Source organism: Periplaneta americana, chromosome 5 (genome assembly GCF_040183065.1).
Source record: "Periplaneta americana isolate PAMFEO1 chromosome 5, P.americana_PAMFEO1_priV1, whole genome shotgun sequence".
Lineage (NCBI taxonomy): Eukaryota > Metazoa > Arthropoda > Insecta > Blattodea > Blattidae > Periplaneta > Periplaneta americana.
Window position 1 is genome coordinate 184942836 of NC_091121.1, and position 13209 is coordinate 184956044.

At 33.8% G+C, this 13209-nt stretch overlaps 1 protein-coding gene across 1 annotated transcript in view; it reads right to left on the minus strand.

Annotated features, from left to right (window-relative positions):
• LOC138700323 (xanthine dehydrogenase-like) overlaps positions 1-13209 on the minus strand; it is a 129667-nt gene that overhangs the window by 58504 nt on the left and 57954 nt on the right. Inside the window, exons 13-14 of the mRNA XM_069826866.1 lie at positions 10757-10901; positions 8002-8077 (exon numbers count right to left, since the gene is read on the minus strand). Of these exons, the coding sequence (XP_069682967.1) occupies positions 8002-8077; positions 10757-10901 (221 nt within the window). The remainder of the gene's footprint in view (positions 1-8001; positions 8078-10756; positions 10902-13209) is intronic.

Sequence of the window (13209 nt, forward strand, 5' to 3'; positions counted from 1 at the left end):
CCATCCGTTTTTTAGTTTTCGATGATTTCAGTATGTTTTGCGGTTACCTCTGTTTATAATGTCGTCGTAATATAACAAATGAACTCACTGTGAAGGTCACTGCTTACATTAACAAGGCACGTGGCCTTCGGAATTACTATTATACTATGATTCCGAAGGCTGTGATACTTACTTTGGAATTAAATTAATTGACTTTATTTTAAGTGCGTATTAGTTTAGTGAAATGTAAATGAATTAAATATGATTTAACTTCTGTATTTAAGGTAAATTACAATTAGTTACTTTTGGATTAGTAACATGTTGGTGAAACCGAACTTTAACTATATTTCAGACATTTAACATTAATACATTTTTAGAACCTGTAGGTTAGATTTACATATATGTTGTACAATATTTTTTTTATTTATCGGAGCTTCCTCAAATTAGAGGCTGCCATTAGACAAAGCATACAAAACAATACAAGAACAAATAGATGATGAGAGCTAAAAGAGTAGGAAAAAAGGCAAACAAATACACAAACAAACAATGGCAGTTTACAGAAGAAAAAAAATTCAAGTAAATAATCAATGAAAGCTAAGAAGGAAAAAAAAAATGATAATGGTGCGTCAGTTTTTTCCATACACTGAATTAGAGTCCATATACGTGGTTCCGTAAAAGTTTGACTGACTCTCTAATTATGAGGAGGGCCAGTTCGTTCAGAAAAGATTTGTGCAGTACTAGGGTCTTACAGAATTGAGAACAGAAGTTGGGTATCGTTCCTCTTGCTCCAAACATCAATCCCGTAACACTGATATCGTGAAGTTGGTATTTACCTTTATAATACGGGATGGTTGGAACGTAGATTGCTCGTTTCTCCTCATGTACGTCTTCAGGCTGTCCTTTGTACGTTTCAAACCTGATGGTGGGGTCGATTATCATACCCTGAGACAAGGATTCGCTAATGGCGATTATGTCAATTCGTCTGTTACTGCCATTGTCGGCGGTTCCGTGGACTTCTTCATAGACGGTGTATTTTAGTTTTCTAAGGTCATCGGCCAATTTAGTTCTAATTGCATGGTGCTATGTATACGCAATGTTTCGCCATAAGGGCAGGCTCCCAGGACATGTCCAAGGGTTTCTATCTCACTGAGGCATCGCCTGCAGTGGTTGTCCTGAGACCTACCGGGTATGGCTCTTACAGCGCTTACGTTGGCAGTCATCTTGATAGCCTCCTTCCATTCACCGCTAGTCATTCCATCGGGCTTAGTTATCCATTTGTTAGAGGGCGTGAATTCACTGTACAGAATAACGCCTTTTTCCTTTTGAGGTAAGTTGCACCATGCGTTGTACTCTCGCTGGCGTAATTCGGTCCTCATTTTTCTGGTGTTTATTACTCCACTCGTAGAAGTTAGGTGTTCAGTTTCATCGATTTGAAGGTTGTTCAAACAATGTTTAGCTTCCTCCATTAGACATCTAGTGTTGTTTATGTACATATTATTACACATATTCAACTTCATGCAAGAGTTGACGTGTTGCAAGTAGGCTTCCCAACATGCGCAGAAAATACCTAAGCCTTTAAATGAACTCGCTATAAAGGTCACTGCTTACATTAACAAGCCACATGACCTTCGGAATTACTATTTTACTATGATTGCGAAGCCCGTGATGACTTAATTGGGAATTAAATTAATTGACTTCATTTGAAATGCGTATTAGTTTGGTGAAATATAAATGAATTAAATATGATTTAACTTCTGTATTTAAGGTAAATTACAATTAGTTACTTTTGGATTAGTAACATGTTGGTGAAATCGAACTTTAACTATATTTCAGACATTTAACATTAATACATTTTTAGAACCTGTAGGTTAGATTTACATATATTTGCAGTATAAATGTAATGAAATCATTCATACGTAGGAAAACATTAAGCATTGTTGACAGCACTCATATTTAACACAGGGTTTGGCAGCCTGGAGTAATGTTGTATTATTTTTATTCTCCAAGATAAATTTTCTGCATAACTGACAAAAGTTGAAATACTTGTAGTTCAGTCTTTTTCAATTCAAAAAATGACTTGCTTCTTACATCTGATCACTTAAAGTTCATAGCATTATACAAATAAATCTAGTACACTTCATGTTGAAAATGATTATATTGCCGAGAAAAAACGTAGATAACCTTCAAATTAAGGAAGATATATTTTAAGGCAGACGTCTCCAAAACCGTACTCGCGAGTAAGCCCCTGGACGGGACCGAAGCCAGTACGTAATGAGCGCGCTCCGCCTCACCCATCCCCACCTGTACTGTACTCAATGTTTATGCGCAAACGAAGAGCAGTGGCGGACTGCCATTATCATTGTGTTGGTCGGAGTGTTCCACCGTTTCACATTGTCTTCTAATCATGGATGTAGTACATTCAAGGATGAAAGGGAAGAAAAATATATTTTCGTGTTAGTGGGAAGAATATGAAATGTTTAATTTAGTCGAAAAATCTTGAGTGTGTTAAAATTCAACATGTGAAAATAAATTATTTTGGGACGTCTGTATAACTGTTGGTTATACATAATAATCACTATATTACGATACGTTTACACTCAGCTTCGCAAGATATACTTACAGTTTTCGATTCATTTTAGGTGAAATACATACAAATATTTTGATAAATTTGAAACATGAAAATACAAACACAAATCACACACGTATCCTCAGTCTTAAACAAAAAAACTTCTTGCTAGCTATATTCTAACTTGGAATATTGGAAAATCAATGAAGCCCTTTACAGAATGAGCAATTGTAAATCGTGCATACAGAATGTCTTCTAGATGTAATGCGAAATGAATTATTCCATTATTGAATATTCCCCAATCAAAAGTAGAAGCTTCCTAGTATGTCAAAATAATATACAAACGTATGATATTTCTTATCCTTTCGATGTTATTATTTGTAAACATAAGGGAGATCGTTGCCGCAATCCCTCACTGACCGCTCCCATCTGTTGAGGCACACTGTGTTCGGCGGGCAGCATAGGGATCACGAATGACCATACGCGTTTTGGAGACCTCTGTTTTAAGGTAAAAACGTAGTGACTATAGTTTTACTAATATATTAACTTATTAGTAATAGCATGCACATGATTATATTTTTATTTCGTAATGAGTACTAATCTGTGTTATAAGAGTTGTTCAAAGTGGTGTCCATCTGCATTCAAACACTCCTGATATCTTGTGATGAAATTGTTTTTCACACGCAGAAATTCTACGTATTTCCGCAATGCTTACAATTTCTGTTCCTATATTGTCCCCAAGATTATATAGTGTGGGGGTTATTCTCGTATACTCTACTTTTTAAGTACTATGTGAATAATTATTTCATCAAAAGTTGTCTGGAATATGTGAATGTTCACGGACATCACTTTCAGCAATTATAACACAATACTGATATATAATTACAGCAATAGTTTCATGATATGTTAAATTTTAGTTGCATGTTAGTTATAGCTGTCGTCGAGCCAGCGAACGAGACGGACGTATTGTGTACTGCTCCGCACTAGTCATGGGTCCTCAGAACAACTCGTCTAGCACTGTATGCTGCAAGCGCTGTAAAGCTAAGCTGGTGAATGGTTTGAAATGTTCTGATTGCGAAAACAGTTACCATCCTAGTTGTGCAAAGTCAATTAATTCTATTCAATTTATTGATGAAGAAACCATTAAGTGCTGCAAAAATAGTGAAGCTAGTGAAACTGTAAGTATACTTGAACACAGTTCGGAAAATTCAGTGGATATTGACGAAGATTTACAGAATGCTCTATCAGAGCTTTCTGATTCTGAAAATAAAATTGATGTGCGCATTTTCAATTACGTGATTAAACAAAAGGACGAAATAATTAAGCAGAAGGACATAATTATTAGTGAGCTTCAAGACAAAATCAAGTTGTTAGTGAAACAAGCGGAAATGCCTGCAAAATCAAAGATTGTCGACGTAATTACTAATAGTAGTGAACTCGACGACTTTGATCAGTGCACGTCAGCAAATAAAGAACAAACTAATAGTATTAAACTTGATAAATTGGAAAGTGTTGCTTCTACGAGTGTGAACTTAAATAATGTATGCACATCTATCGAGTCGGGAAATGAGTTAACTGATAAATCGAGGTCAAAAACATGTGAGGTTATACGAAATGACGAATGTAAGATACAAGATAGTTCAGAACAATCTACATCTGTTCGGACCAATACAAATTTGTATAGTGATATAGTTAAAGGAGCTCTAGATCGACCTAATACTGATAAAGTTGTTCATAGTCATGTAAGAGATGACTATAATAATTCGGGCAATGAGTGGAAGACTGTTCAACCGAAGAAACGTACAAATTCTCGTGTTCAAATAGTGGGTAATAATAAGTGTAGTGGCATAAAACAGTACCTAAATGTGTTGATCTACATGTATATAGAATAGACCCTGACATTACCGTAACTGATATAAAGAGAATGTTAATTTCAAAATTTCCAGAAGTAATATGTGAACAATTGTTCGGAAGAAATACAAAACAATATTCTTCCTTTAAGGTCACAATTTATGAGAGTAATTTTAGAAATGCCATGAATCCTTCAATTTTGCCGTATGGCGCATGTATCGGCAAGTTTTTTCACATTCGTCAGAGGTTGCCTCCAAAAGAGTGATATTTGACCCGGATTTATTGTTACTTAATATTCGTGGTATTTCTTCAAATAAGATTAACGATATTGAGATTGATTTTTTATCTGATGCCAGTAATTTAAAATTCTTATGTTTCACTGAAGTTTGGGTCACTTCAGATTCCATTCAATCATGTAATTTTAATAACTTTACCTTGTCTACTTTTTACTGTCGGAATGAATTTTTACATGGTGGTGTTGCTATTTGGACTAAGTTGGGACTGGACACATGTGTTATCGATTTAAATGCTTTTTGCATTGATAAACATATTGAAATTTGTGGTCTAAAATGGTTAATTAATGGTGTTTCTTATATTATTTTGGTCTGTTATAGATCACCTAGTGGTAAACTTAATATATTCTTCGATGGTATTTACAGTGTTTTACATAGTTTATATACACCAACTGTAAATATCATTTTATGTGGAGATTTTAACTTGAATTGTTATCAGCCCTCAAAAGATTTTATTGATTTTAGTAACTTGTTATCTGTCTTTGGCCTTACGCATAGAGTTCAATGGCCTACGCGTGTTTCCGAAAATAGCGCTACTACGATCGATAGCATTTTTACCAAGGTGGATGCTAGGGACACCTGCTGTGTCATTGACAATGCGTTTTCTGATCATCGTACTATTTTATATGAATTTTATTGTAATGATGTATTTAGAAATAATTCTATATATCCTAAAAGAATTTTTAATTTAACCAATTGTGAGAAATTTTTAAATATGGTGGCTGGAGAGGATTGGATAGATGTCTTTGAACTATCACATTTCTATGATAAATTTAGTTATTTTTATAATGTATTAATGTATTATTTTAACATATGTTTTCCTGTCAAATTCTGTAAATCTTCTGAATCCTCTAGATACTGGGTTAACAACGAAGTTAAATATTCAAGCATGTATCTTAAGAAATTATTTTTTCTATCTAAAGTTTATCCGGAATGTGATATTGTTTATAAAAATGCTAAGCGTAACCATAGAATATTGGTTAATAACACCAAACGACATTACTACAGTAATATGTTGGATAATGCACTGAATAAAGGTAGTATGGCTTGGAAAATAATCAGAAAGGTAACAAATCGTCAAAATATACATGAAAATATTTCTCTGAAAATTGATGATGTTATTACGAAAAATCCTCAAGATATAGTTGATAATTTCAACAAATTTTTTAAAGATGCACCAGCACAAGTTATCTCTCACTTAAATGGTTCTAATTTTGAACACAATGCTAGTAATTTTAAGTTTACTGACAAATCGATGTATGACAATGGTAAGCCTCCTGTTGGAATTTTTTGCGATCTTAGCAGAGCTTTCGACTGTGTGAATCATAACCTTCTTCTGGCTAAGCTTGAAAGATATGGTATTCGTGGGATAGTTTTAAAATGGTTTGCCTCTTATCTTCAAAACAGATATCAATATGTGGAAATACTACACAAGGATCATAAAATAAATAATTTTACACATAAATATAGATCCAAGAATGTACATATTGATGTGGGTGTTCCTCAGGGCTCTGTTCTGGGCCCTATATTGTTTCTTTTATATGTAAACGATTTACCCATGTATGTAAGAAATCATTTTATGTGTATGTATGCTGATGATACTTCTGTCATTGTAAAAGATGGAGAGGAACTGGATTTAGAGACAACCTGTTGTGACCTGTTAAAAGATCTCAAAACATGGTTTGATAGCAATCTGCTTCACTTAAATGTTAATAAGACCGGATATATTTACTTTCACAATTCTCAAAAGAGAAATTTGAAGGACATCAATATTTCTATTCAAGATCAATACTTATGTAAATGGGAAACTACTAAATTCTTGGGCGTTACATTTGATGATTGTTTGTCTTGGAGACCCCATTGCACAAGTTTAATTTCTAAGCTCAATAGCATTTGTTATCAAATCAGAATTTTGAGGACGATAATAAATCACGATGTATTAATGTCTTATTATTTCGCACACGTCGAGTCAAGGCTTTCATATGGTATTTGTTTTTGGGGATCTGGAACCATGCTGAATGATATATTTATTGCTCAAAAGCGTATTGTCAGATGCATAGCGGGTGTTGACAGTAGGACCTCTTGTAGGGAACATTTTTTACAATATAATATTCTTACTGTTTATGGTTTATACATTTTTAATGTTTTACTACTAATTTATAAAAATCTGTCTGATTTTCATCAAAATTGTGATTTCCATACCTACGACACTCGTAACAAAAATAGTTTAACTATTCCAGCACACCATCTTACAAACACTAGTAGAACATATATGGTCTTTGGTATTAAAATATACAACAGTTTGCCTGATGACATCAAATATACAAAAAATTCTCTGAAATTTAAGAATTATGTAAAAACGAAATTAATAAAATTGTGTCCCTACAGTCTTGAGGATGCACGCATGGGCCGTTGAAATGAATAAGTTTTTTTTTTATATTTGACTTATTTTACATTAAATTGTAATTGTATATATTTGACCATGTCTATGCATACATTATGCCATCGACAATAAAGTTCTATCTATCTATCTGTCTGTCTGTCTGTCTGTCTGTCTGTCTGTCTGTCTGTCTGTCTGTCTGTCTGTCTGTCTGTCTGTCTGTCTGTCTGTCTGTCTGTCTGTCTGTCTGTCTGTCTGTCTGTCTGTCTGTCTGTCTGTCTGTCTGTCTGTCTGTCTGTCTGTCTGTCTGTCTGTCTGTCTGTCTGTCTGTCTGTCTGTCTGTCTGTCTGTCTGTCTGTCTGTCTGTCTGTCTGTCTATAGTTATAATCAGATATCCTACTAATTGGAACACGTGTTCAGTAGTAGTGAATTTCTTAAATAAATAAATTAAGCCTATTAGGCCTACAATATAGTGTTATATTTAATCTTTAATTTGTCAATTATAGTTACATTTTACATTTCTGGCTATGATACCTATACTTAAGTCTTTTTAATTTATTTTTATTTGGTATTTTTCATTTATATCTACATCTGTGTCTTTTATTTAGGTAGTATCTTTTTTTTTCCACTTTTAATTTTCAATTTGTAATTACACTTGTATCTTGCAATTGTATCTGTTTTATCTCTTTTTCATCTTATATACAATTCTATGTCTTTTTAAAAAAATATCTATACTGTCTATTGTAATTCGGGCTTTGCCCTATTATAGACATAAATAAATAAATAAACAAATAAATAAATAAATAATAAACAAGGACTAATAAATTCCATATGTCAATCAAAAATAGAGGTATACTTTGAAATATTATTTGTTTTCGACCCATTGCTATTTATAATCAGTGGTCGTAGATAAATTAATGTGTTAACCTCACCTGTTGCTTGCTTGAATGCTGCCTTATGTACCACAGGCCTTCCAATCGGATCGTAGTCCTTTTGGTTTTCTGGTACCTGTGAAAAAACGTAGGAACACAAAGACAAAGGAAAAAACAATGCATAATGAAATGAATAAAAGAAATGTCCTTCAACTGATTTCATTTATACAGGGTGTCTCAGGAGGAATGTAAAATACTTTAAGATTAACGTACATAGATTTTACCTGATATAGCTATGTCCGAAGTCTAACGGTTGGGTAGAAATTAAGGTTAGGGATACTGGAATATCTTGCGGTTCCGTGTAGTAGCCTATCCTTGACATGTTACGCCAGATGTTTTGCACACGACAGCGTCTGAGCACCGCAACGCCAGCGCAAAACACAAAACTGAATACACGTTCACTTCATACTTCATTCGTGCATTGACATAGTGAATATGCAGCCATGCTTTTTGTTTCTGGATTTTGTGATGGTAATCCATTGGCTGCTGTTGAGAAATTCAGACAACGTTTTCCCAATCGAAGAGTTCCATCTAGCTGTGTTTTTCCATGTTTACTGGATGTTATCTGGAACTGGCAAGCTACCAAGTTTCATTGAGGTCAGAAAGAGAACGGGTACTGATATATGAAATAAAGTTATTGTAAGAACACAAAATGCAGCATTTGCAATATCACAATGGTCTGAACTTAGAAATACGTCTATAATAACTCTCTCCATTTAAAAGTTCGCCTATCAGTAAATTCCCAACCGTTACATTTAGGACATAAGTATATGAGCTTAAATCGATGTAGAGTAATCCAAATTGCATTATCCTGAAGTATTTTACATTCCTCCAGAGACATCCTGCATAAATTCAGAAGTTTCACTTGACTCATATTACACATTTTTCCGTAAATTTGGTTTAATTAAATTAGTTATACATTACACTTCAGCAGACTTCAGTGTTGTTACTGAACATCGCAATATAAATTGCATAATAATTTTCATTATAAGCTACAATTAACAAATCAGCTACTAACAAGTAATTGATTAAACAATTTGTAATTAATTTGTATCGACTCATAACTATTAATACAACATAGAACATGTTATATTTTCTGTGATGAACAGAAACACTTAGAGTAACCATTCTCGGGATAACTTGAGTCGAAATGAGTATTTTAATGGGTTATTTTACGACGCTTTATCAACTGCTATAGTTATCTATCGACTGAATGAGATGAAGGTGATAATGTCAGCAAAATGAGTCCGGGATCCAGCGCCGAAAGTTACCCAGCATTTGCTCTTAATGGGTTGAGGGAAAACCCCGGAAATAACCTCAACTAGCTGACTTGCCCCAGCCAGGATTTGAACGCGGGCGCTCTAGTTTCACGGTTAGATGTGCTAACCGTTACTCCATACCGGTGGACATAGATATTTTTTCTTTTGTAATTCATATAATTGGAAAATAGAAGAGTCTAGTTATTCTATACAGAGTGTTAAAAATAACGTTTACAACGTTTCAGGGATGAAGTAGATAAAAACAAACATCTTTTGTAAGTGACAAAACTTTGGCAGATGCGCCGTTTATTGTGTACGTAAGTGTTAGTGTAATCCAGAAGGAACGAGAACAAATTATCGTTTTAGAGGCGGTGTTCAAACTGCCGTCCATTGAAGGCAATGCACAACTGGTACCTTCGTACTGTGGAGTGTCTGCAACGCTCAAAAAGGCCAACATTGTCTCTAATAACATGTGCAGCTTCAACAACGCGAGCAACTAAGTCTTCTGCCGTATCGATCGGTGTCTCATACACAAAACGTTTCACGTCTCCCCACAAAAAGAAATCCAGTGGGGTTAGGTCCGGTGATCGAGGTGGCCACGGTACCGGCCCACCCCTGCCAATCCAGCGATCGGGGAATGTAGCATTTAGGTGGTTTCTGATACGACGATCAAAGTGTGGAGAGACCTCTGACCGGTTTTCAACGGACTCTGTTATTTTAGTTTAAATGCTTCATTTCCACGTACTGTTGGGATGCCTATGGAGTAGAGTGAGGTTTGTAGTATCTCGATATTCCCTCTCATGTTCGAATATTGCACGACACTACGTACATTACGAATAAATCGTACAGAAATAATTTTGCTATATATCTAAGGCTATATGTACTCGTATACTGGCGTTCAGCAGCCATCCGATTCAACAGTTCAGAATTTAATGGGAAGAGTGAGAGAAACCGTCTCATTTTTAAATAAAAAATAAAGAGCATAAATCTCGTTTCAGCAAAAGAAAAACTTGAAAACCTTCGCTGTTGGGTAGAACAATTTCCCATGAAATCATTAAGAAGGCAGGCGTATCAAAGTCATCAGCTTGGAAAGCGATGAAATAGTTAAAACTAAAGCCTTACAGCATAAGACAACAGTCGTTTATAAAGTGAATGAAATGGACCACGGCTCAATTCTATCGATAGAGACTAAATCCATCATGTGTCTGTAATTTTGTTTCAATATGTGAAATGTGCATTAGAGAGGAATTTTCATTAAAATTTGTAAATATAATTTTTCAGCATAGCTCATTTCACAACCTAATGTTATGGGTATCAATTTTAAAATTTAAACACAATTCTAAACATGAAAGTATAACGAATAATATGAAAAAAAATATTTAACTAAATTTCCTGCAGCATCAAAATACTTTCCCTTTTCTGCATGTATTTGAAAACAGAATGAAAAATTCGGTTTAAATTTGTTAAACTTACTAATATAATATTATTTTACTTACCACTTGGAAATACTGAGAACTTTTTAGTGGTTTTCCCCATTGTGAAATTAAAGCACTTTCATAACTTTTCGATATAGGGTGGATATCTGCAATCTTGTTGTTTACAAGTTGTTTGTTGATAGACAAGTATGCCTTAAGGAACAGACTGAAACAATTCAACATATTTAATATAGAGAAACGAAGTTTATAGTCTAAATTAATATTACACATTCGATAACGCATTATCAGGGTGAAAATATACAGATTAGGGTGATTAATACAAACACCCCACGCAAATGGAGCATCTAATCTTCATTTGTACCTACTTTCACATTGAACGAGGAATAAATTATGGTTCCTATAAATTTTTACACGCTTCATGAGTATCTGTTTTCATTTGTTTCTAAGTAATCTCATTGTGATCATGTCTGTACAAATGTTGCTTACTATTGATTCAGGAAAAATATGCATATATGTCAAGAAAGAGCCAAACCATTAAATCCGTGAAATTGCAGTAAATTATAATTTTAATTTCATTTTTTAAACGTTCTGAAATATACAAGGGAATATGCACAAAATGTCCAAATACTGTACGCTATTAAATTTAAAATTAAATCAATTATAATAATGTACTCAATTTCAATTCATTTATCTTATTTCCTGCTGTTACAATATACAGAGTGTCCGACAAATTCCTCATAATAGGCGATATCATAAAATTTGTAAATTGGCTCGACGAGAACTTCCGTAATCGGTGGATAGGACGCAAAGGACCCAGAGAATGGTCTCCAAGATCGCCAGACTTAAGCCCCCTTGACTTTGTCTTATGGTGTTATCTGAAGGAAAAGGTGTACGAAGTGAAGATTCGTGATCTGTAACATCTATGAACACAGATCGAGGAAAAGTGTCGTAAAATCACCGCTGATACAGAGGTGTGAAAATTATTAGAATAATCTTAATTTTAAAGATATTTTAATAGTTCCTTCACAAATATTAATTGAATTGATGAATATTGGTATATATTACTATACTGATGCAGGATATATTTACTACTAACAATGCCGGAAAGCATTGTTGTACATTGGTATTTTTCTTATTTTACAATTGTTACGGGAATTCAGAAATTATTATATTATGTTGGAGGAATTGGAAACATAAAAAATTATATGCACAAAACAGATGTATACGTTCATTTGAACCTTCACAACAATGCAAACGCAAAGAACAATTTGTTTAAAGCATTTCTTAATCAATTTTTTATGTTTCCAATTCCGCCAACATAATATAATAATTTCTGAATTCCCATAACAATTGTAAAATAAGAAAAACACCAATGTACAACAATGCTTTCCGGCATTGTTAGTAGTAAATATATCCTACATCAGTATAGTAATATTATATACCAATATTCATCAATTCAATGAATATTTGTGAAGTAACTATTAAAAAACCTTTAAAATTAAGATTATTCTAATAATTTTCACACCTCTGTATGTTACACTGCAAACTCAATAGCATGAAGTTTCCCCTCTAGACATGTAATGAACTTGGAGACGCTTGTATCGAACACGTATTATAATTTACCCTATGATATGGGACTTGTCGGACACCCTGTACAATGAAAGCCATTTTGAGACCTTTCTCACGGAAATTGAAACATTTTTTTTTTACAATTAACGGTATTCAACTTAAATAAAATATAATATATCATAAGTTATGTCTGTATCAAAGGTAATAGCATATTCTGATACGAATGTACAGTATACATAATGTAGTCTAAGAATAGAAACTAATAGTCCAGTAATTGAATAAGTGTATGAATTTAACTACTCTGATTATTTGCATTCACAATAGCCTATAGAAAAAGCATTGACATAAAAGAAAAAAATACAATATGTTGCATAATATGAAGGGATTTGGAAAAACCAAGTATTCTCAAAATCACACTGAATCTTCACTACATTACGTCAAAGCCACTTTTTAAAAGAAACAGTGGTACCGTATTTTACTGTTGATAAACAAATAAATAATAAATATACATTACTAGGCTTGTAATGTTGGGGACCGATTACCCAAGTTGACTACAGCATGGCAAATAGGCCGGGGATGTGAGCTAGTACGAGGACATCGACTTGATTCTGCAATCGATTACTACAATAACAAGGTGCACATAAGCAAATCTGGACAGCTCTAAAAGTAAATATACGCTACATAGCTTTACAAAGAAATATTGTTACGTACCTTTTGTTATGTACAGAAGAATTATCATAGAATTATTGGTAGGTTTGAGTCTCCTCCTTTCTTTTCTTGTGCTATAATGTCTCTGTATATAATATCGCTTGTCACGTCGAATGTTTGTATTACCTAATTTACATATTATGTTCCCGACATTCACTTCAAAACTCTAACCAAATTCCGCTGCAAAAATATGCGTCTGAGAACCTATAACCTTCGGCATTATTATTCAGCAGGTA